General features: G+C 36.6%; 1 protein-coding gene across 1 annotated transcript; it reads right to left on the bottom strand.

Annotated features, from left to right (window-relative positions):
• Positions 1-9,717: 9,717 nt before the first annotated feature.
• On the bottom strand, positions 9,718-11,764 carry LOC141388171 (uncharacterized). Its single transcript, XM_073958203.1, has 3 exons — positions 11,063-11,764; positions 10,876-11,008; positions 9,718-10,806 (listed from the first exon to the last, which is right to left on the bottom strand). The coding sequence occupies exons 1-3, from the start codon at positions 11,085-11,087 to the stop codon at positions 10,467-10,469; spliced, it is 498 nt and encodes a 165-aa protein (XP_073814304.1). The 5' UTR covers positions 11,088-11,764; the 3' UTR covers positions 9,718-10,466.
• Positions 11,765-25,313: the final 13,549 nt, after the last annotated feature.

Here is a 25,313-nt window from a genome sequence, read left to right as displayed (position 1 = left end):
GGAATGAATTTCCAATTAAGATTTTGTTGTATGTTGTGATGAATAACAAAGTTTTGTAGAGTCTTGAAAAAAGCGAGTCTTTCCTTTTTCAAAATTTCCGCAGCTCCCACAAAATTTGTACCATTGTCTGAGTAAATACATGATGGGCAGCCGCGCCGACCAATAAATCGCGAAAATGCTGCTAGGAATGACTGAGTTGATAAATCGCTGGTGGCTTCGAGGTGCATAGCTTTTGTCGCGAAACAAACAAAAACACAGACGTAGCCTTTGGTGATCCAACAAGCTCTACCAGTGAAGTTTTTGATGTTGAATGGTCCAGCGAAATCAACCCCTGTTGTGTTAAATGGGCGTGACAATAACGTCCTTTCGCGTGGCAGAGATGCCATTATTTGCTTCTGAGCATGACTTTTATACAATACACATGGTTTGCAGTTGTTGATAACTTTTTTTATCAATGGCTTCAGTCTGAATATCCAGAATTCAGATCTCAAAATACGTGTTTGTAACTGGTTTCCACCGTGTAACGTTACTTTGTGTGAAAATTCAACAAGTAGATGTGTCAACTTCGCATTGTAGGGCAGAACAATAGGATGCCGTTCATTGTAGGTGAGTGCCGGCGATTGTACGAGCCTACCATTTGCTCGCATAATGCCTTTTGCGTCTAAGAAAGGGTTCAAGGTTAGCAAAGAACTGCTTGATGATATTCGAGAACGCTTTTGTAAAACATCGTACTCATCCGGAAAGTAAAATTTCTGAGTTCGTATAATGGCGGCTCTTTTTCCGCTTTGAATTTCCTCTGCTGTAAGCTCCATCGAAGAAACTCGAAGATGCCGTCTATTTTCACCGGTATTTCGCCAAAATCTCAAAGCATAAGCATATGTTCGATAAAGTTTTGAGAGAGAGGAAAAATTCTGCAAGGGATCTTCATCGATGTTAATCGCCAGAACTTTTACAGTTTTTGCTTCTAGACAAGTTTCTTCAGTAACTTCCTTTAATGGCCAACTGGATTTCTGTAATTTCAACCAGTGTGGGCCATGCCACCATAACTGATGACTATTTAGCTCATTAGGCGAGCAACCCCGACTAGCAATGTCTGCTGGGTTATCCTCTGAGTCAATATGATGCCAACTTTCGTTCCCCACATTGTCTAAAATCTCTGATATTCTATTTCCGACGAAAGTTGACCAATGGCAAGGCGGTTTCTTGAGCCAGGCAAGGACTATTGTAGAATCAGTCCAATAGTGTAATGAAAAGTTTGAGATTTGAAGATTTTTTAAGATTGTATGCGTCAATTTCGACAGTAAAACGGCTCCGCATAATTCCAGCCGTGGAAGAGAGATCTTTTTGATAGGCGCAACTCTAGTTTTTGCCGTTAACAAAAAGTTTCAATTTCGTTATTCAATTTTTCAATTCTTATGTACAAGGCGGCTGCGTAGGCACTCTCTGAGGCGTCGCAAAATCCATGTATCTCGATGTTTGTGTCTGGTGAGAAATGAATCCATCTTGGTATTTTGAAGTTTTCTATCTCGCAACTATTTTTGACGAAGTTTTTCCAATTTAGCATTGTGAGGGGTTTTAGAATATCATCCCAGGTTATTTTATCTAGCCATACTTTTTGCATGACTAGCTTCGCTACCACTACAATAGGCGCGAGCCAACCACATGGATCGAATAATTTCGCGATCGTTGAAAGTACTTCTCTTTTTGTGTAAGAATCCTTATTCTCCATGTCTGGAGGGTTGAATGTGAAGAAATCTCCTGAGATATTCCAACGTATTCCTAAGGTTTTTGCAGATGCATCCTCGGAAATATCAAGTAAGTTTACAGGAAGTAATTTTTCCGCTGGTAAATCACTAATAATCTGTGGATCATTTGATGTCCATTTCATTAGCTCGAATCCTGCAGATTCCATTGCAGAAATAAGTTCTTTCCGAGAATTGATTGTATCTTGTAATGTGTGCCCTCCGGCTAACACATCATCGACATATAAATTTTCCAATATTATTTTCGATGCTAGAGGGTGGGTATCCTTTATGTCTTCTGCCAATTGTATTAGAGTTCGCAGAGCTAGAAAAGGTGCGCAATTCACTCCAAAAGTGACGGTCAGTAATTCGTAGTCTTCAACAGGATCATTGAGAGATTTTCTAAATAGAATCCTTTGGAATTGGGTTTGCTTGGGGTTCAATAATATTTGCCGGTACATTTTTGTCACATCGGCATTAAAGACATATCTGAAAAATCTCCATTTCAGCACTTGTAACACAATATCCTGTTGTAATATTGGACCAGCAAATAAGTTATCATTCAGGCTCTTTTTGTTTGATGTTGGGCTTGAGGCATTGAAAACCACCCTGAGTTTCGACGTTATCTTCTCGGGTCTGATAACCGCATGATGAGGTAGGTAATAGTTCGGAGTTTTGCTAATATCCTGTGCCGAAATCTTCCTCATATGTCCTAATTCCAGATATTCCAGGATCGTTTTATCATAGAGTTCCTTGATTTCAGGGGTTTTCATTAGCTTTCTTTCCATCCTGTAGAATTGCGCCAGTGCTATATTCCTCGAATCTCCAAGCTCTTCGCATTTTTTAAAGGGTAGTGTAACCACGTATCGACCATCTGGATTTCTTCGAGTGGTTTCCATGTAGTTTTGTTCGCAAAAGACATCATCCTCTGGCCTCAAAACCTGTTTTGGGGTTTCTTCCACCTCCCAAAAACGTGCTAATATTTTTTCCAGAGAAATTGTGTTACAAAGTGTAATTTGTCTTTGTTTCCGTGATCCATCTATTAATGGTCCGCCAATAATCCATCCAAAAACTGTTTTTTGGGCTAATAGAGTACCAATTGATTTCATCGGAGCTCCAACTGTAAAGATAAGTGGTCCTATATCCATTCCAATTAACAGATCGACTGGTTAGCTGATATAGAATTTAGGATCTGCTAACTCCATATTCGTGGCATCTCTAAGTTGAGTCTTATCCAAAGTATAGGGCGGCAAATTTGATGGTAACGATTTTAACACGGGTGCCCAAACTTCCAATTTAAAGCTGGGTTCGACTCGTGATCGTAAAGTAAAAACGCAAGATCTATTTGATGTTTCTGCAACAAGTTGATTTATGCCTGAGACGTGCACTAGATTCTTTCTTGTTGGCAAACTCAACCGATTTTTGAGTTTTTCTGTAATGAAGGTTGACTGAGACCCAGAGTCAATTATTGCTCTGGCGTCATAAAATTGGCCATTCGCTTCAATTTGCACAAGCGCTGTAAAAAGTAATGTTTCTCCCGAATTTTGCTTATTATTTCCATTATCCTGGAGAGTCAATGTAGTAATATTTTGTGATTCTTCATTCGATGTGGACTGTATGAACGTAGTGAGAGCTGAAGCACTCGTACTAGGGCGTACTTCATCTCGTTCTAGGGGTTGTGTTGCGGTTCGGGCTTCTGTACCCTTATGTAGCATTGTATGATGTCGTTGACTGCAATTCCTACAGCCAAAACGACTCTTGCATTCTTTTACTCCATGATTGGCAGATAGGCAATTATAACATAAATGAGCGTTTTTGACCACATGAATTCTGTCATTCACGTTCTTAGCCAAAAATTGTTGACAATCTCGAATAAAATGATTCGACTTGCAAAGTTGGCAAGTATTTTGGTACTGTTGTTTGGATTGTTGAGATAAATTAGTTTTATTTTTTCCCACAGCGCTTTGATTTTGAGGTTTCGGAAAAGTGCTTGTCTGGAAACTGTTGGTGTATCTCATCTTCTCATTTGGATCGAGTTTTCCTTGATTGAATTTTGAAAAGCTTGGCTTGATATTGCCCACCGATTCCATAGTCTTGAATTTATGCGCGAGAAACTTATTAAAATCTTCCCAAGATGGCAGGGTCTTACAATCTTCCAATGTATTTTCAAATTCCTCTAAAAAAGATCTGGGTAATTTACTGGAGCAAAGATAAATCAGAAGTGGATCCCAGCCAGAAACATTAATTTTTAGAGTCTCCAGAGTTAGTACGCATGTATTGACTGTCCTCTGTAATTTTTGGATCGTAAAACTGGAATCTGTGGTTACATTTGGGAGATTAAAGAGTACTTTAAGCTGCTCGTTCACTTGCATCCTCCGATTTTCATATCGATCTGTCAAAAGTTTCCAGGCGAGCTCAAACCCATCGTTTGTTAAGGGCACCTGATTGATGATTTCTCGAGCTTCGCCTGTTGTCTTTTGTTTAAGATGGAAAAGTTTCTCCACGTTGCTCAATTTCGAACTTGTTATGAAGATTGCTGTGAATAAATCTCTGAAAGTTGGCCAGCCAGCGTATCCTCCTTTAAAACATTCCGTATCACATGGTGGCAATCTCGAAATCTGGGTTAAAGTGGGCTCTCCGCTAGCTTTTTGTTCCATTAGAGATTCTCTTTTGGCTCTTTCCTCTTTCTCATTTAGTTTCACCGTTTGTATTTGTCCGTTAAGTGATCCTATTGCCTTTTTATAAGTGTCTATCGCCTCCAAGTAATGTTTCCTTAACTTATTCTTGTCGATCGGTTTCTCCTCGGCTTCAGGAACGTAATCTCGACACTCCTCATAAGCTCGTTTGACTTGATCGTATACCGCATCTAGCCGCACTCGTGATGACTCCAATGAATGTATGTCGTCTATCTGATTTGCAATTGATAATATTGACGTGTAATCACTAAGATCATTCACGCAATTCGCAAACTTTTCGCATAAAGATTTGTCCATTTTGATAAGTGAAGGGTCTAACTTTCAAACAGATTTTTGCTGTGCAAGAATTTGACAAAGTCGCCCAATGACGAGGACAAACTTGTTCCTTTTGGTTTTACAACAAATCCAAAAAATTTTGATTTTTCAAAATTTCGGATGTTATTTTCCAAATTATAAAATCAACGAATAATTTGTGGAGTCAAAGCGATCTTAAATTGCTTTAGAATCACTGACGAGGATTTTGTGAGAGAAAAAGAAATATTTGTAATTAAATATCTCTGAAAACCGCAAAAAATTTAAACTTCGACAAGATAAATTCTTCCAAAAAGAGTTGAGGCAAGAGAAGCAAGAGAAATGTGTGCACTTGTTCCACAAAGGGTTGATTTTTTTCCAACTTAAGTTAGAAATGTGCAAAAAGACGACAAAAAGCAACACTTGATGGTCCAAAAAACGATAAGAAGCACAAACGAGCAAAAAATCCAAAAAATTTAAATAAATTTTATCCACAAAAGATTTTCCAAAAAATGTTTGTTGGGTTGTCACTTCATAGGTTCAGCAACGTGTCAATTTTCAGCCGCAAAATTTATCAAAATTCTATAAAATCACTTAATATTCCACTTACAGGAGGATTTTATTTTATTTGAGGCAGTATATTATCCAAAATTAGATTGGTTCAAAGTTTTAAAGTTTTTTGTTGAGACAATACATGTACTCAATAAATCCCAGCAAAATATTTCACAATTGAAAATATATTGGGGATAAATCAAAGAGTTCCAGAAAAGAAATATTTTATGTGTTTAAATGAGAAATGGCTCCAATTGTTCACGCTTGTCCACAAAGTAAGTGTTGTGTATTACAATGACGCCACGCTGTTTGCAATGTTATCGGTGGTTATATGTAATATGGCGGTTATGTAGACTATTATTTCTTTAAGGGTTATGTGGGTAAATAATCCTCGAGGTATTCCAAAAAGCTCCGCAAAAAAACACAATTTCTTGTTAAGGTTATGTTTTTTTTGCTTTAATGACGCCAAAATTCAAAAAATATGTGCTTGGTCATGTACGTATTCTCAAAAAAGCGATTGTAAACATCGAAAAAAGAGTCTTATTATCCAAAAGAAATGTATATGTTTTCCTTAAAGGTTATGTTCCTTGAAATTATGACGCCCAAAATGCGCCATAAGTTTCACATATAAGCTTATGTACTGATGTATGTATGTAAATTGGCCAAATTCTTTAATAAATGGTTGAATATTCTATGTAAGTATCGCTGTTGTACAATTAGGACGCCAAAGATTTGCGCCAAAATTGTAATGTAGAGGCTAGATAAAGTATGTAATGTTCGAACTTCCAAAAAAAAGATGGCAACCAGCCTCTTCAAATATAATAATGGCGTTTGATTTTGTACAAGTTCCCACTGTATTCGGACAGACGAACAAAGATAGTTTTTTTTTTATTTTTTTTTCCAAAATTTTAGCAAAATTCCCACGGTTCCAATAAGTATATGAGCAAAAAGTAACAAAATTCGCCGAAAATACAAATTTCCAGGGCAAAAAGCAGAAAATTTCTAGCTTTGCAATGTGTAGCTGTGCAAATTTTTTCTAAAATAAGCGCCAAAATAGTTGCATATGAAAAATTCCCACAGTATGCGGACAGACGAACAAAGAGAGCTTCAGAGAGAAGAGAGTCAAAATCTTCTAATTTTCCACAAAAATGAGAGCAATTTCCAAAATGTTTTCCAATTATTCCAAACTTTAAAAAAAACTCTTTTGTGTATGTATGTGTCTTTTACTCAATGTATGAGCACAAAATTCCCAGTTGTTAATGTATGTGAATAACTTTTCTAGATTACGCGTTTTTTTCTTAGATTTTCGCGCTAATTCCAAAGTACTTATGTGTGAGAGCAAAGATTTATGTAAAAACTACCCAAAAATGAGATTGTATGGGTGGTAAATTCTAGGGTTTGAGTGTATGCGTGTAAAATGGACGTGTATGTGTATTCCCCGCTATTGTTGAAGGGTCAACGTCAGTCCTCTTTTCCAAAAATTAGCACGGAATTGGCTATTTTGTGTCGATTTCGTAAAATTATCCAATAATAAGACGCGTCATCAAGGGTTTCAGAGTCGGTGTCAGTTTTTTGCTGCACCCTGTATCCTTTGAATCACGCCAATTTAAAATTGCATGGGTACTCACTTTGATAATTTTCTTGGTGTCGTTTGTTGTGATGTATATGGTGTTTGTGTGTGTGTACCCGCTCTCTCTCTCTCTGTTCCAATGGTAGCGTGCTTCTTCTTCTCTCTGCTGATTATGTTCCTTCTCTTGTGATGCTTGTTGTTGTATTGTTGAAACGATCTTGTGGTTGTGGAATGTCTTTATTCTTGCTTGAATGTCTATTGATTTGTTTTTTGTTTAACCCGTACCGAACCGTATGGTTATCTATTTGTTTTGTGTTTTTGTTGTTTCACACATTTATTTAATTATTTTTTCTTGGGTGTTCCACTGTTTTTTTTTTTTTGTCAATGTTGTTGTTATTGTGATTCACTGTGCGCTTCAAAATTTCTCTACTGTATATTTGTTTCACTGTTCGTTATGTGTTGTTTCCACTGTATTGTTTTCCAATTAAAAATGTTTTATTTTCTCTCTCACCGGTTCGTTTATATTTTTTACTCTTCTTTTGCACTATTGTTTTCTCACTGTCACTTATTGTTTTCATGTATTTTTTTTATTTCCAATATGTATGGCACTTCCACTTGTTGTTTTTGTAATAGTTTATAATTTGCAGTTTTCTCTTTATTCTCTATGTTAATTTTGTTGTTATTGTTGTTATTAGCACTCAATTTTGATTTTACATTGATTTATTGTATTTTCGTACTGTCTTGTTGCACTTTGTAATCTCACTGTTTTTAGTTGTTCTTCTTTATAATATTCCACTTTACGGGTTCAATTTTGCAGGTTCACTGATCGGTTCCGTTGGAACTAGTTCACTTTTTTATATTAATATTATTATGAAAATTTTAAATTATTTTATTTTTATGCACTTTTATTGCGATTTTTAATTATTTAAAAAAACACTCATCTGGCTCGCATGGACCAATGTTTTGTTACAAACCTTTCTTTATAGTTTTTGCTTCGTTTTAAATGATAAGGTAAGTGTTGTTAAGTTTTATAATTCAAGTGTGATTTTATTTGTACTTCAATGTTGCATGTATGTGTGTATGAATGTTGTATGTTTTAGCTTTTTGATGTTTTTATGTAGATTTTAGATAGCACAATTCTTTAGCTTTACTTTAAATTTCAATTTAGCATAGAATTAGGTCTTATTTTACAAAAAATGGGGGTTACGTGCAAAGGCTTTTGTAAGTGCAATATTAGATTAAGTTAATTTTAACTAGGTTTAAGTAGTTTTTAATTAGGTTTAAGTATTTTTTAACTTATTTATATTATTTATGATTTTAACATTTGATGTTCTGTGAGTATATGTACAATGGTGTATGTTTGTGGTTTGTAATTTTTTATGTTTTTCGTAATATTTTAAACAAATTGATGTGTGACTTGTAACAATTCGTGTTGTTTGTTTCTGTTTGTGATTTCATGTATAATTTGTATGTTTAACAAAATGTAAAATGTAGTGTTCTTTCTATTTTTCTTTGTGTTTAACTTTGTGTTCACTGTGGGGAGACGTTTGCGTGCGCTTTTAAACTCGATCAAAAACTACTTTCCTTTTGCTGCCTTGGCGGCTTATAAAGCATAATTATGTTTTCCAATCTTGTTGGAAAGCAGCAAAGGGAATAGGCTGGATATTGCATATATGTACGTACATATGTAAATGCGCGAACCGCTAGACCAAAGTAAATAGCAAAACACGACAAATAACAGTGTCGTTCAAAATAATTACAAAAAGTATGGTCCCTGACCATACAGAGACGATGAGGTTATCGTCATCACCGAATCTGAAAAAGAAAATTCACTTGACCAAAGTGTCTTTACTTTGGGATCTATGGATGAATCAAGACCATATGGTACCGACCACCACTGCCTGAGGCCTTCGAATTGAGTGAGGAATATAATCTGATAATGTAGTTGTTTTATTTGTGTACCAACCAAGATCCGAATAGCAGACCCTCTACCAAAGTCATCCATAATTCATTGACCACAAAATCTTAAGTTACTTTTTTGCAAATATTTTTAGACTAGGAGTTGAGTCCAACTCAAAGATAAATATTTTTAATGATATATTGACCTTTTTAAAAATCAAACTAGAAGTTTTATTTCATTTTTTGGGGATTTTGGAAAGATGGATTTCAAGACATATAACACTGTGCAACAAAATGGAGCTCGAGGTCTGGGGGGTGGAAAATTCCATTTGGGGGTGAAAGCCCTTGATGAGTATATACAGAACACCAAAGGGCAGATCCGGACCATGAAAACCTGACATTATCGATTAGTTGTCAATGAGAGCCGTACCTAAAATTTTTTGAGCGACATTTTTGCAGAATATGTCGAAGCTGAAAAATGTCATCTTCTGGTACTTTTATTGCGGTTCTTGAAATAAAGGACGAAAAGGACATGGAAGGAAGCGAGTTAGAAAGTCGAAATGTTCTACGAAAAAGTTCCTCATTAGATTTGACTGAAGACATGTCATATCAAAAATATGGCAAAGCAACAGCGAACAAAGATAGAACGCTAATTTCTGATGGCTTATAGGGTCTCCAGTGAAAAATTCATCACGCCATAACTCAAAAGTTCGACTCACGGCGGATCTGCCCTTTGGGGTTCTGTATATACTCATCAAAGGCTTTCACCCCCAAAAGGAATTTTCCACCCCCCAAAATTTCGGTTCACAGTGTAATTGATCGAAACAAGCAAATGATTGGACGAACAATACTTCCAATTTCATGGCAAGACTTTCCATAGTAAAACTGCAATTCAACCTGACTGAATGGTGTCTCCATAGGCAAGCATTATGCAGCGTATTTCTCCAAAATAAAAATGCATTTAGTTCTTCTATAAATTATCTCAAAATCCAGTATTGAAATAAAAAATTTTAATTCATATTTTATACAGTACACTTACATTTACATACATACTTAACGCACTTCAAATCTCGCTTAAAACATACCCTTACTACGTTTAAAGGCCGCACCAGCCTTACGATTATGGTTGGCTCTTGATGACTTATTGGCTTCCTTCTTCTGACGATTACGCAGTGCATCTTTCTCTTGGCCCTGACCCTTTTGTTTGCCAACCACATCATGATTTGGTGCCACAGGTGGTGGTATGCCTTTCTTGGGCCATTTAGCTTGTCTTCGTGCCTCGTAGCGGGCACGTATATCTTCGGGATTTTAACAAAAGTTCATCGTTTTACGATTTTCCTTTCCATAGCTGGAATCTTCTTCCTCCTCATCACTTTCATCATCTTCCGATTCGTCGACAACATTTGCCAAAACAGATTTCAAATCTTTGGATTTCCAATATTGCCTCATAACTGTCATCATATTCATCATTATATTCTTTATCCTGATTATCTTCGTCATCTATGCCTTCCGGCGGCCAAATCACGTTTATCATCAAGAAGTTGGGCAAAATTTTTCGGGACATTTGGCATACCATTACCTTTCTTGATAATACATTGTGGTTTATCTTGATTCATGATCTCATATTTATCACCATCAAATACATTGAAGTATTTAACACCCGTTTCTCGATAAACTGCTTCTTGAGGGTCTGGTGGTATATAGACTTCTGTTTGATCAGCAGCAGCTAGATCGGGTGGTAGATTGTTCTCTAGTACCGCTGATATTGCCTCCTCTGCATTGAGGACACGTCTCACAAAGCCCGTCGAGCCCGTCAAAACAGTCGAGCACAACTTTTACTTCCAATTCTAAATCTCTGGTTGGAGGGGGTTCTTTGGCATTACTCTTGTTGTTTGTCTTTTGGTTGGCAACTTCTACAGGCTTTGTTGGAGGTGGAGGACTGGGGCTCTTATTATAAATTTCCTGTTTTAGGTCATTATTGTTTATGTGATCCACAACGGCACTGGCACATTCTCTGCGATAACCATCAATCACAAAATCTGTTTTGAAACCATCCCTAGTTTTGAAAAAAAAAACAAAAACTTGCAAAAAATTGTTACCAAAACTCCATAAAAAAGGTACCCACAAATCTGGACAGGCTTGTTTTAAAATCTCCACATCAAATGACAAGGGATAATGACGTCCATTGTCCACCACAAATGTTTGTTCAGATAAACATTCCACCAATAAAGTCCTCAGATGCCAAAAGGCCAGCCTCTCTAAAAAAAAGAAAAACTAAAAAACATGTTTCTAAAATATTCACATTTACTTACGGTTTTGCCAAAACCGTCTCAACATAAGAATAGGCAATGTTGCGAAACGCTTTCAACAACTGCAAACGGGCATGATTTATCCACAAAAGGCTTTTCGATTGTTCATTTATCACATAAATATTATTGTAAAGAAAGGGCACTGTATTATCATAAAAGTTTACTATTGCTTGGGGCAATTTAATTTCATAACATATCGCTTTGACCGCTGGTCACACATCCAATACTACTACACTCAAGGTAAAAGCACAATCCAGAGTATAGAGGACAACATCATCAAAGGGAGTATCACAACTCTCATCGCGCAAGCCACCACCTGCTCCCTCGAAACCTTCATTTCCCGATTGGGTGAGCGAAATGCCACCCGAAAATAGTTTAAACCATGTTGGAGATCTTTTTTATAATTTGGCTGCAGTAATAGGAGGTTTCCCACGGCTACTAGGCGATCGAATTATTGAAACAAGATAATTTTCATAAATTAAATTTTTCAAATCTTCTTTTCTTATCCACGATTCATTGGATTCTTTGGGTGAAAGTATGCGGCAAATAATGCGTAAAATTAAATTTAAAATCTCTTCATACAGGTCTTGAATTTCGCTGGGAGGTAATTGGGTAAAGACGCTGATATAAAATGTTGTTGCCTTTTGTAGAAATGAGACAATTGCAGCCAAGGCGGATTGTTGGTAGATCAAGCAGGACCAAAATCTAAAAAAAAATATAGAAAATGATTTCAAATTTGCAATAATTTACGACTTAAGATCGGTTTAAAGCATCCTTATGGATCTCTTTGGAATGGTGATAGTATAAGATATTTTGAAATTGTCGTTTAGTTCAAACTAAAATGTAATTGACAAATATGTATATGTTTGTTTACATACACATACATACAAGGTTTGTCAAAATCATTTTGTCAATGAAGGGACGGAAAGCGAATACAACTCTGTGAGCTATGAGCGTGAGGTTACCTTGTATCATGAATAATATGCTGGAAGTTTATTTATGATTCTTTTCAAACAACAAAGTAGATTACCTTTTGTAATCGGTGGTAGTGCCGAAGGGGGCCCTTTGGTAATAACGCGTAGACGTTATTCTTCGACAAATGAATAATGACAAGTGAACGCAGAGGTTCTAAGTGATCGCAGAGGATCCCATGTCATATACTAATACAATTATTCCAGTGAGAGCAAAGTGTAACAAAGTGAGCAAACCGACAACAACCGATGCCCATCGGCAATCCGCACACTAGGGTATCCGCAGAGGGAATTGTAGAGGAGATGCCAGTGCGCCAATCAGCATCCGTGATTGATCGAGCAGGGGAAGTTGTGGGACAAAGTATCTAACTTATACACGCACTGTTTAAGTTAGAATTGATCGTATCATTTAAATTGACCCTACGAATTGCATAGGTGTACTCGTTGAAATCTCCTCATACCCATTTATTACACCCCTGTAATAGTATGAGAGATTTCAACGAATATGTTCTTGACAACCGCCCTTTTGAAGCAAATATGCAGAAGTCAACACAAAACAACTAAAAAACAAAAAGTATCGATCGACCGCTTGAATCGCAAGCAACTTTTACCCGCGCTTTATCGTAAGCCTTTGTACATATCGTTGTACATAATTATTCGAAAAGGTAATATTGTTTACCATAAATAAACACCGGCAATTGAGCCAAACTTTTTACTAAAAAAACTATCGTGTTTTATTTCTATTTTTTTTTCATTTATATCGAAGGCCACTCGTACGCATTGGGCGTACTGGCTCCATTGGGGAGTCTTTGCAACACTTGTTCGCCCCAAGTTCCTATAGTGCGGACTAAAAATTTGGTCCTTCGAGCCGGATAAACATCGGTCACTTCGAGCCGCGATTGAGTCGGTGTTGTTGTCGGTACCATTTCTAATTGGTTTGCTTGTTCTCCCTTCACAGCAAACAACACAACAAAAATCCATCCTACAGTCCATCCATCCATCATCCATCTACATATTTTATTTTCACCCTTAATATCATCAAAAAAAAATCAGGTACGTAAAGTGTTTTATGTGAGAATATCAAAATAAATAAAATCAAAAGTGAAAAAATAACAACAATTGTTTGTGTCGTCATCGCTGTTTTGCCGTCTTACAATCGTATCAATCGTTTTGTTGTGTGCCTTTACCACGAAATTTACAAGTGAAAAAGAAAAAAAGTTCTAACATCCAAATAAAACCAAAAGGAATAAGTGACATTTATTTTTTGATATTTTTTGTCATAAAATAATCTTTATTTTTTTCTATAAATATTGGTGGAACAGTGCAAAATAATCATTTAAATAGTTACCAAAAAGTGCATAAATATAATCGCAAAAAGTTCTATTCAATTTGATATACTAATTGTTCTAAAATTGCATTTTTTATCCCCAACATAATTTGCATAAAAATCCCTTTACGTTTCTTTGGTTATTAGCAAGCGACCACCATACATTCGTTTATACGTAGATACGCTCGTAAACATACATACGTACACTCATATCGTTAAGTCAGTCGGTCGGTCAGTCGCTTGGTCGTTTACTTGTTTGCTTGCTTGGTGATACACACACACTGTATACCCCCATACCAGCTGTGTGGTGTTTTTTCTTTTTCGTTGAGTAGTGGTATCCCAGTGGGAAATTTTTTCGACATCCCTGTTGGAAAATTTTTCTTAGTACACGCAAAAATAATAATTTAATATATTGCAATATTTTATAGTAAGTATTTTTGATCGTGATACGGGAGTGTTGTTCGAATATTTTTGGAAATTAAAAAATGGTGAAAAATCAATTATTTTTATTAAAATTTTCGAGAATTTTTATTTTGATTTAATTTGCTTTGTGGTTTTTTTGTCCACATTCACACTACAATCGGTAGTAGTGAGTTTAATTGAGGTATTTTCGCGAATTAAATCATAAAATGTCGGTATTTTCGGGTGAAAATAATAATTTTAATTAAATACTTTGAATTCTTTTACGGTTTCGGTACGTGAAATTACGGTTTTTTCAATTTTGAGAAGAAAATACTTGAATTTTTTGAAATATTTATATATATTTTTGATTTTTTACATATATTTTTGATATTTTATATACGATTTTCGACCTTTTATATATATATTTTTGATTTCTATTCGATTTCTTTTGATTTTTACTCGATTTTTTGAGTTTTCCTTGAAATTTTTAGATTTTGTTTGGCATTTTTAAACTTTTGTCGAAATTTTTTTGATTTTTTTTTTTTTGTATTTTCTGCATTCCTCTGGTGGAATTTCTGAAAGCTCGTGCGTTTAGATACTAATTGAGTAATTCTAAACCGCTTTCTTGTGAAAACTGTTTCCTGTTTTTGAGATTTTAATTTCTTTTCGGGTATTTTCGTGACTCTACAGTGAGTTTTGAAGTAGATTTTTGAAAATTCAGTACAAATTCAAAAATTTTTTTGGCAGTTTAGCGATTTCTGTGCTTCTTTCGCTTTTGAACTTTCTTTTGAGTGATTTTTTCGGACTTTAGTTGAATTTTTTTGATAATTGAAAATGTCAGTCACTCCACTGTATCTTTTTATCAGAGCATCGGACGCTATAGTAACATTCGAGTTTCATTACAGTGCTCATAAGCCTGAAGAGATAGACGAATATGGGTTAGAAGTCCGTAAAGAAGAAATTCAAAAGTTATGGGTAAAGACACAGGAGATGTTTGAAAAGTGTCTTGATTTTGTGATGTCTTCCGGTGATACGAAAAAGGAGGATATTGAATTGATTGACAGTAAGTATGATGTAGCTTATCAGACTTACTTGAGATGTTTGTCAGCTATACGATGTCAGATAGGTAAACTTGAAAGGTCGCATAGACATTCGTTGAACTCGACAATGAACGATTCGGTTGCCTCTTTAGCGCAACAATCGCTTGCCTCTTTAGCGCAACTATCGGTTGCTAGTCCACTAGAAGAGGTAATCTTAGTACTCTACTCAGGCTTCACGTGAAGTGGGAACCCAAGTTGATCCTTCTAATACTTTGTCTTTTAGGAGTCTTGGTTTAGATGATATTCCCAGTGATAGCGTTCATAACCTAGCACTTCCACCGTGTGATGTGGATGTTTTTGAGGGCGACTTTCATTCTTGGCCCGCATTCCGCGACTTGTTCACAGCCATCTATATTAAATCTTCTCGGCTTAGCGATGTTGAACGCTTATGTTATTTGGTTCGGAAGACTAGTGGAGAGGCTCGTGAGATAGTTTCCAAATGTCCATTAACTAATAGTACTTTTGTTCTTGCGTGGAAATCTTTGAAGGATACTTACGACAATCCTCGTGTTATAGTACACAATCAATTGAAAATCCTTTTCTCTCTTCCGGTACTTGATAGTAAAACTTGTTCGAATCTGAAATCGTTACAGCGCGGCATAAATGGATGCCTGTCGGCAATGTCAATTTATGAAATACCTACGGATAGTTGGGATCCGATTGTGGTTTTCATTTGTTTGCAAAAATTGCCTCAGTTCACTCATGCTTTATGGGAGCAAAATAATTCTCGTCTTTCAACTTGGAAAGAATTAGATGCATTCTTGACAGAGAGAATTCGTGCTCTTCTGTGTTTGCATGAGATGAGAAGTGTTGGCACGTGCTATCAATCGAATTTTAGTGTGTCTTCTAAACATAGTACTTCCTCTCCTCGCTCTTCACCCAGTCCCAAACTATTCTCGACACCTCTTCCATCGTCGCCCAAGACTTGTTGCGTTCTTTGTACAGACCAAGAACACAAATTAAATGTTTGCCAGCGGTTTGTAAATTGTACGCCGTTGGAAAGATATAAATTGGTCAAAAGGCTTCGTTTGTGTGTGAATTGTCTTCAGAAGGGACACGAGGTCAAAAATTGTAATAGTCGTTCTTGTCGCAAGTGCAATCAGAGGCATAACACTCTGTTGCCCAGAGATCGCTCTATGGTGAGCAGTCCGAGTCAAATGGTGACCCCCAGAAGTTCGAAGTTGTCTGCTTCAGCTTCCACTTTTCGGCCTAGAACTCTAAATGGTAGTTGTACTTCTTCCTCAGCTTCTAGCATTCCTTTGACATCGGTAGATAATGTAGTTCGACAATCCTTCCACGTCAGGCAGAAAAAAAATTCTCTTTGGAACAGCACTGGTGAATATCGTTCACCAAGGTGTTTCTTTTCCTGTTAGGGCGTTGATTGACCCCGCTTCTGAGTCGTCTCTCGTTTCGGAACGACTTCAGAAGGATCTGGGACTCCAGGTCCAATCCAATAAATCTTCAATATCTGGAGCTAATGATACTGTCACAGCTACATGTCATAATATTTGTTCGTTGAAACTTCGTAGTCGTGGTGACAGGTCGTCTACTTTTGAGACTTCGGCGTTGGTAGTAGGTTCCATATCGGGAAATCTTCCAACCTTTTTGGTCGCTTCGGGCCGTATAAACAGCACTAAGGTACCAAATTTTATAAAGGAAAAATAAAAAGGTTAAAACACAAAAATGCTATAACTCATCTATTTTTCAACCGATTTCTTTGGTTTTCCCCATTTAGTAAAGCTAACTAAATTTCCTTCATAATAGAGATTAATAATTGTGCAGTTTGGTGTCTTCTACGAAGCCTAGAGCACGAGGAACAGCATTTTCATATATATCAATATAACTTAACCATTTGTTACCCAATTTTTAAAAATTATGGCTTGTTCGAAAGATAGGATTTTCTATATTTTAAATAAAATATAAGCTGCAAAAGTCCGTTTTTTAAAAAAGAAGTTATGTCCGTTTTAATTTGAAAATCGAAGAAACCCCGTTTTTCACTACATTTACCGTTATAAAAGCAAAAAACGAAGTGATCCAAAGAAACCAAAGGAATTTTCGTCTTCCATAGACTCCTACAAAACTGAATATATGCATCAGTACCCCTGCAAAAAAATGTGTCAACTTTTGTAGCACAGTGTTATTGACGTGTTGGTTATGCGAGAAACATTTAACTGGCCGTCACTTTGACATTTTTACTGATCGTATATTTAAGGAGTCGAAAATTGCATTAGCCGCCATGAAGAAGGATTTCGAACAAGCATTTTTAAAGCTTAAAAATTTTGAGAAAATCTAATAGTTTTGAATATTCAAACGGATTACCGAAGCGTAAGAAGCCGTCAGTCCTTGTTTCTGGTGAAAACTTAACGAGTTTGAACTCGCCAGATGTGGCTCCGCCACGCAATACTTACCCGGCTCTGCTTTCGGACATCCACTTGAAGCTCCCAGCATCATATTCTAAAGTTTCTATCACTAATCCTATCGAAAATGCTCCAGTCGAAATCCAATTTTCTGAAGCTGTACCTACACCTCCCCAATTCAAGGCACCAATTAGCGCATCTTTCTCAAGTGTTGATAATCCAATACCAACTGTCAGCTCTAAATCATATGTAAACTCTGATCAATCAACTCCTTCTGATAATATTATATCTGCAACCTCTTCTAATAGTAAAAAAAAACTACCCATCTTTCTTTTACAATACCGAATTTGGCGTCGGCGGATGTTCAGTCTCGAACCCCGCAAAAAAGCATAAAGCATTAAACATGGCACCGACCATGAAAATGGTTTTTGTTTCGAGATTCCCAACTGAAACGTCTGAAACTGTTTATTCGGCCCGAAGCGACCAAATGTTTAGTCCGCACTATAGGGACTTGGGGGGAACAAGTGTTGCAAAGACTCCCCAATGGAGCCAGTACGCCCAATGCGTACGAGTGGCCGTCAATATAAAAAGAAATAGAATAAAATAAAACACAATAGTTTTATTAGTAAAAAGGTTGGCTCAACTGCCGGTGTTTATTATTGGTAAACAATATTACCTTTAAGAATTAAGTACAACGATATGTACCAATAGCTTACGATAAAGCGCGGGTGATGCTTGCAAGTCAAGCTGTCGATCGATCTTTTTGTTGTTTATTTTGTTTATTTTTGACATCTGCATTGATGCTTCAAGAGGGCGGTTGTCAAGTGAATATTCGTTGAAATCTCTCATACTATTACAGGGGTGTAGTAAATGGGAATGAGGAGATTTCAACGAATATGTCTATGCAATTCATAGGACCAATTTAAATGTAATAATCAATTCTAATTTAAACATTTGCCGCCTCCCTTGAAACATCCAAATGTTTTAACAGATTCCATTATAACGATATATGTATACAAAAGTATTAAGCTGTAGTATAGTGCAGGCGTGAGCATACATTTTTTACATTTTTTCAAACAATTTTTTTTCTTTTTTTAGCATATCATTTTTTCAAAAACATTCTTACATGCTAAACGATGGGCCATGAGGGACCCCGGGCCATTAGGGACCCCGCGGTAAATATGGCCATTAGGGACCATGTGATAGGCTTACAAACTAAACGATTGGGCCATTAGGGACCCCGGGCCATTAGGGACCCCGCGGTAAATATGGTCATAAGGGACCATTCAAGCGACTGGGCCATTAGGGACCCAGTAGTTGTGCAGATCACCATAGACCTGGCTAACGAAAGGGCCATTAGGGACCCTGCGAACGATAGTGCAACGTGAGCTAACGTTCGTTATGTTTGTTTGAGGCCGCTTTACAACTATTTTTCCGTACGATTTACGAAAAACCAAATTTAAGTGACAGGACCCGTAACAATCCATCCAAATGATGTATTTTGAGCGGACAGCGAACCGGACGAAAGTCGAAGAGTATGATTTTTAATTATCTTCGGGTACAAATCTGCTCCTAACAAAATATCCACTGGGCGCAATTCGCCGAATTGAGGATCTACCAAAACTATATTCGACAAATCCGACTTAAGGTCCGAAGTGACCGAAAATGTGGGAAGATTTCCCGATATCGAATCTACAACTAACGCCGAAATTTCATAAATAGACGACCTGTCACCACAACTACGAAGTTTCAATGTACAACTTTTACGACATGTAGCTGCGACAGTATTATTTACTCCAGATATGGACGACTTATTGGAGTGGATCTGGAGTCCCAGATCCTTCTGAAGTCGTTCCGAAACGAGAGACGACTCAGAAGCGGGGTCGATCAACGCCCTAGCAGGAAAAGAAGCACCCTGATGAACGATATTCACCAGCGCTGTTCCCAATAGAACTTTTCCATTCTGAGTTACGTGGAAGGATTGTCGAACTAAATTATCGACCGATGTCGACGGAGCGCTAGATGTAGACGAACTTGTGCTACTATTTAAGGTACTAGGCCGAAAGGTGGAAGCTGAAGCTGACAACTTCGAACTTCTGTGAGTCACAATTTGACTCGCACTGCTCACAATAGAGCGATCTCTATGCAATAGAGTGTTATGCCTCTGATTGCACTTGCGACAAGAACGACTATTACAATTTTTGACCTCGTGTCCCTTCTGAAGACAATTCACACACAAACGATGCCTTTTGACCAATTTGTATCTCTCCAACGGTGTACAATTTACAAACCGCTGACAAACATTTAATTTGTGTTGTTGCTCTGAACAAATAACGCAACAAGAATTAGGAAACGAACGAAGAGGTGTCGAATAGTTTTTGGGACTGGGAGAAGAGTGAGGAGAGGAAGTACAATATTTAGGAGACACTTCACTATTCGATTTATAGCAAGTGCTAACACTTCTCATCTCATGCAAACACAGAAGAGTACGAATTCTCTCTGTCAAGAATGCATCTAACTCTTTCCAAGTTGAAAGACGAGACTTATTTTTCACACTCTGCTCCCATAAAGCATGTGTAATCTTAGGCAATTTTTGTAAACAAATGAAAACCACAATCGGATCCCAATTATCCGTAGGTATTTCATAAATTGCCATTGCCGACAGGCAACTATTTATTCCACGCTGTATTGACTTTAGTCCCGGACTGGTTTCCTGATCCAAAACAGGAAGCGAAAATAATGATTTTAATTGGCTGTGTACGAGCAATCGTGGATTATTGTAGGTGGAATTCAATTCATTCCACGCAAGATCGAAACTCCGATGAGTTAAAGGAATCTTCGAGACAATTTCTCGAGCCTCACCACTAGTTTTACTCACCAGATGACACAAGCGCTCAATATCTGTCAACTGGGAGTTATTTATATAAACCGCACTGAACAAATCTCTGAAAGTGGGCCAGTTAAGAAAGTTTCCATCGAAAACCTCAATATCACAAGAAGGTACCGCAAGATTGTGAATGTTATCAAAATTTTGAGAGTCAACAACAAAGCTCGAGCCTAATCTAGGATTCCCAATACCAAATATTGTGGAACTAGTCGCTTGCGTGCCCACATCTTGAGAGGTGTGATGCGGCGAACTCTTGTTTTTAACAATTATATCACAAGACTGTTTTTCCGAAGAAATATCGCCTGGATGTTCCGTTAAGGAATCTACCGAACTGTTTTTCAATGAGTTCAGGGACAATTTAGAAGAACTACTAAACTTTGACAACAAACAATTTATTATTGAAGAACAACTTATGTATTTCTTATGCGACTCCTCATATATGGAATTAAGATTTTCAGGATTTTCTACTGAAGAGAGGCATTTACTAAAAGTTTCCTGAAAGTTTTTCCACAATTTCTCAATTTCCTCACTCCTAACTTCGAGAGCATAAAAGTCAAGTTCGTCTTCCTTCATAGCACCGAAATGTGCAGTGAATCTCACTATAGAGTTGGAATCTCTGAGGATCTTTTCTTTAGGGGTGAAGGTCATTTTAACGAAAAACAAAGAGAAATAAAACCAACAATATGGTAACCACAGGATAAAACAAAGCTAGCAAATTTGTAGCCACAAAGAATAATGCCAATAAATTAATTTACTTTCCACAAAAGGAAGAATAATCAAGCAATCCAAAATTGAAACAATATTCAAAATCTTAAAAATAAACGAAATTTTGCAAACGAAAGCAACAAAAATTCAATTGACAACTACTTGCTCAAAAAATTGCAATAAGAAATTTGAGTCAATATTTAAATTCCAAAATTATGTAAACTACCATTTAATTTACCAACAATTTGAAACTATATTCAAATTCCAAAAGCAAATAGTAATAGGAAATTTAAAACTATATTCAAAATCCCTGAATTACCATTTAATTTACAAATTTATTAGCAAAACGGCACTATGCGATAGTAATTTTTGCAGTAAAAAGCAAGAACAAATATCTATTATCGGCCAAACGTACACGAAATAACTACCGATTGCAGTGTATTTGTGTCCAAAAATTCAACAGGAAATTCGAACAATATCAAAATTCCAAAAAAAATTATAAAATTCGAAAATATTTGAGTAAAAACCGCCCTACACAAGGAAAAGTCCAATTGACCGATTGTAGGGTGCGTACAATATCAAATGCAGACAAATAACTACCGAATGTAGCTTATTTGTGTCCAAAAATTCAATGAAAGTTTCAAACTATATTGAAATTCCAATAGAATATAAAATCTACGAAATTCTGTTTAAATAACTTCCTACACAATAAAAGGTCCAATTGACCGATTGTAGGGTGCACGCAATTCCAAAATGTCCAAAAATATTATTAAAATGTTCCCTGACACCGATTTATTATATTTACTATAAAATATAATAATATGTGTCACAGTACTAATTTACTGTCCGGGTACTGTGTAATAATACACCGGCGGGAGACTGTGCAATAAAAACGGACACGACAGAAAGAGGAATGTGCAAAAATGCAATATTTATGCGTACATGCGTGTGTGTATATATTTGCATGCAATCCACTTACTGACCGACTAGACGGTACGACAGAGCGACGATGCTGGAATATGTAGCTATACAAGCGTGTGTGTATCAAACAGAAGGGACCACGAATAGGCCGTGCAGTGTAAATATGTAATCGATGTATTGATGAATATACGTTTGTATATTTACACTGCTAATGCTAGCGAAAACAAATCAATGCAAAATAGAAATATTTTTGGGAATATTTTCAACACTTTTTGCAAGAACAATATAAAGTAGGTAAAGGACAATTTAGAAGAAACTGAACGAAAAATAATACGAAATATTTAGAAGAAAGTGTTTCTTATTTTTGTCTTGATTTTGTTATTCCCGTATGTCTGTCCACGATTTGGACTTTGATCGATTAACAAAAAAAGTGAATCTATGACGATGTAAAACGACCGCACAAACAAACGAACACTTGTTTTTCTTTTTATTTATTGCTCACTTTGCACTATACGTACCGATGGTAATTGAAAGCTGCAATTATGTTGTGGACTGTATTTTAATTCCAAAATTCGGCCCGAAGCGACCAAATGTTTAGTCCGCACTATAGGGACTTGGGGGAAACAAATGTAGCAAGACTCCCCAATGGAGCCAGTACGCCCAATGCGTAACGTGTAGCTGCGACAGTATTATTTACTCCAGATATGGACGACTTATTGGAGTGGACCTGGAGTCCCAGATCCTTCTGAAGTCGTTCCGAAACGAGAGACGACTCAGAAGCGGGGTCGATCAACGCCCTAGCAGGAAAAGAAGCACCCTGATGAACGATATTCACCAGCGCTGTTCCCAATAGAACTTTTCCATTCTGAGTTACGTGGAAGGATTGTCGAACTAAATTATCGACCGATGTCGACGGAGCGCTAGATGTAGACGAACTTGTGCTACTATTTAAGGTACTAGGCCGAAAGGTGGAAGCTGAAGCTGACAACTTCGAACTTCTGTGAGTCACAATTTGACTCGCACTGCTCACAATAGAGCGATCTCTATGCAATAGAGTGTTATGCCTCTGATTGCACTTGCGACAAGAACGACTATTACAATTTTTGACCTCGTGTCCCTTCTGAAGACAATTCACACACAAACGATGCCTTTTGACCAATTTGTATCTCTCCAACGGTGTACAATTTACAAACCGCTGACAAACATTTAATTTGTGTTGTTGCTCTGAACAAATAACGCAACAAGAATTAGGAAACGAACGAAGAGGTGTCGAATAGTTTTTGGGACTGGGAGAAGTGTGAGGAGAGGAAGTACAATATTTAGGAGACACTTCACTATTCGATTTATAGCAAGTGCTAACACTTCTCATCTCATGCAAACACAGAAGAGTACGAATTCTCTCTGTCAAGAATGCATCTAACTCTTTCCAAGTTGAAAGACGAGACTTATTTTTCACACTCTGCTCCCATAAAGCATGTGTAATCTTAGGCAATTTTTGTAAACAAATGAAAACCACAATCGGATCCCAATTATCCGTAGGTATTTCATAAATTGCCATTGCCGACAGGCAACTATTTATTCCACGCTGTATTGACTTTAGTCCCGGACTGGTTTCCTGATCCAAAACAGGAAGCGAAAATAATGATTTTAATTGGCTGTGTACGAGCAATCGTGGATTATTGTAGGTGGAATTCAATTCATTCCACGCAAGATCGAAACTCCGATGAGTTAAAGGAAACTTCGAGACAATTTCTCGAGCCTCACCACTAGTTTTACTCACCAGATGACACAAGCGCTCAATATCTGTCAACTGGGAGTTATTTATATAAACCGCACTGAACAAATCTCTGAAAGTGGGCCAGTTAAGAAAGTTTCCATCGAAAACCTCAATATCACAAGAAGGTACCGCAAGATTGTGAATGTTATCAAAATTTGGAGAGTCAACAACAAAGCTCGAGCCTAATCTAGGATTCCCAATACCAAATATTGTGGAACTAGTCGCTTGCGTGCCCACATCTTGAGAGGTGTGATGCGGCGAACTCTTGTTTTTAACAATTATATCACAAGACTGTTTTTCCGAAGAAATATCGCCTGGATGTTCCGTTAAGGAATCTACCGAACTGTTTTTCAATGAGTTCAGGGACAATTTAGAAGAACTACTAAACTTTGACAACAAACAATTTATTATTGAAGAACAACTTATGTATTTCTTATGCGACTCCTCATATATGGAATTAAGATTTTCAGGATTTTCTACTGAAGAGAGGCATTTACTAAAAGTTTCCTGAAAGTTTTTCCACAATTTCTCAATTTCCTCACTCCTAACTTCGAGAGCATAAAAGTCAAGTTCGTCTTCCTTCATAGCACCGAAATGTGCAGTGAATCTCACTATAGAGTTGGAATCTCTGAGGATCTTTTCTTTAGGGGTGAAGGTCATTTTAACGAAAAACAAAGAAAAATAAAACCAACAATATGGTAACCACAGGATAAAACAAAGCTAGCAAATTTGTAGCCACAAAGAATAATGCCAATAAATTAATTTACTTTCCACAAAAGGAAGAATAATCAAGCTACCAATTGTAGCGTGCTGATTTAAAATCCCAATCCAAAATTGAAACAATATTCAAAATTTTAAAAATAAACGAAATTTTGCAAACGAAAGCAACAAAAATTCAATTGACAACTACTTGCTCAAAAAATTGCAATAAGAAATTTGAGTCAATATTTAAATTCCAAAATTATGTAAACTACCATTTAATTTACCAACAATTTGAAACTATATTCAAATTCCAAAAGCAAATAGTAATAGGAAATTTAAAAGTATATTCAAAATCCCTGAATTACCATTTAATTTACAAATTTATTAGCAAAACGGCACTATGCGATAGTAATTTTTGCAGTAAAAAGCAAGAACAAATATCTATTATCGGCCAAACGTACACGAAATAACTACCGATTGCAGTGTATTTGTGTCCAAAAATTCAACAGGAAATTCGAACAATATCAAAATTCCAAAAAAAATTATAAAATTCGAAAATATTTGAGTAAAAACCGCCCTACACAAGGAAAAGTCCAATTGACCGATTGTAGGGTGCGTGCAATATCAAATGCAGACAAATAACTACCGAATGTAGCTTATTTGTGTCCAAAAATTCAATGAAAGTTTCAAACTATATTGAAATTCCAATAGAATATAAAATCTACGAAATTCTGTTTAAATAACTTCCTACACAATAAAAGGTCCAATTGACCGATTGTAGGGTGCACGCAATTCCAAAATGTCCAAAAATATTATTAAAATGTTCCCTGACACCGATTTATTATATTTACTATAAAATATAATAATATGTGTCACAGTACTAATTTACTGTCCGGGTACTGTGTAATAATACACCGGCGGGAGACTGTGCAATAAAAACGGACACGACAGAAAGAGGAATGTGCAAAAATGCAATATTTATGCGTACATGCGTGTGTGTATATATTTGCATGCAATCCACTTACTGACCGACTAGACGGTACGACAGAGCGACGATGCTGGAATATGTAGCTATACAAGCGTGTGTGTATCAAACAGAAGGGAC

The sequence above is a fragment of the Musca autumnalis genome, unplaced genomic scaffold, assembly GCF_047663935.1.
Source record: "Musca autumnalis isolate F117 unplaced genomic scaffold, ASM4766393v1 scaffold_67, whole genome shotgun sequence".
NCBI lineage: Eukaryota > Metazoa > Arthropoda > Insecta > Diptera > Muscidae > Musca > Musca autumnalis.
The sequence above is the reverse complement of the archived record's forward strand: the minus strand, read 5'-3'. Positions and strand labels throughout refer to the sequence as shown.

Coding starts and splice junctions, on each gene's coding strand:
- LOC141388171 (XM_073958203.1), bottom strand. CDS start 11,087: ATGTTGAGACGGTTTTGGCAAAACC. Junction 11,009..11,062: donor GAGACGGTTTTGGCAAAACC/GTAAGTAAATGT, acceptor TCTTTTTTTTAG/AGAGGCTGGCCTTTTGGCAT. Junction 10,807..10,875: donor AAACAAGCCTGTCCAGATTT/GTGGGTACCTTT, acceptor TTTCAAAACTAG/GGATGGTTTCAAAACAGATT.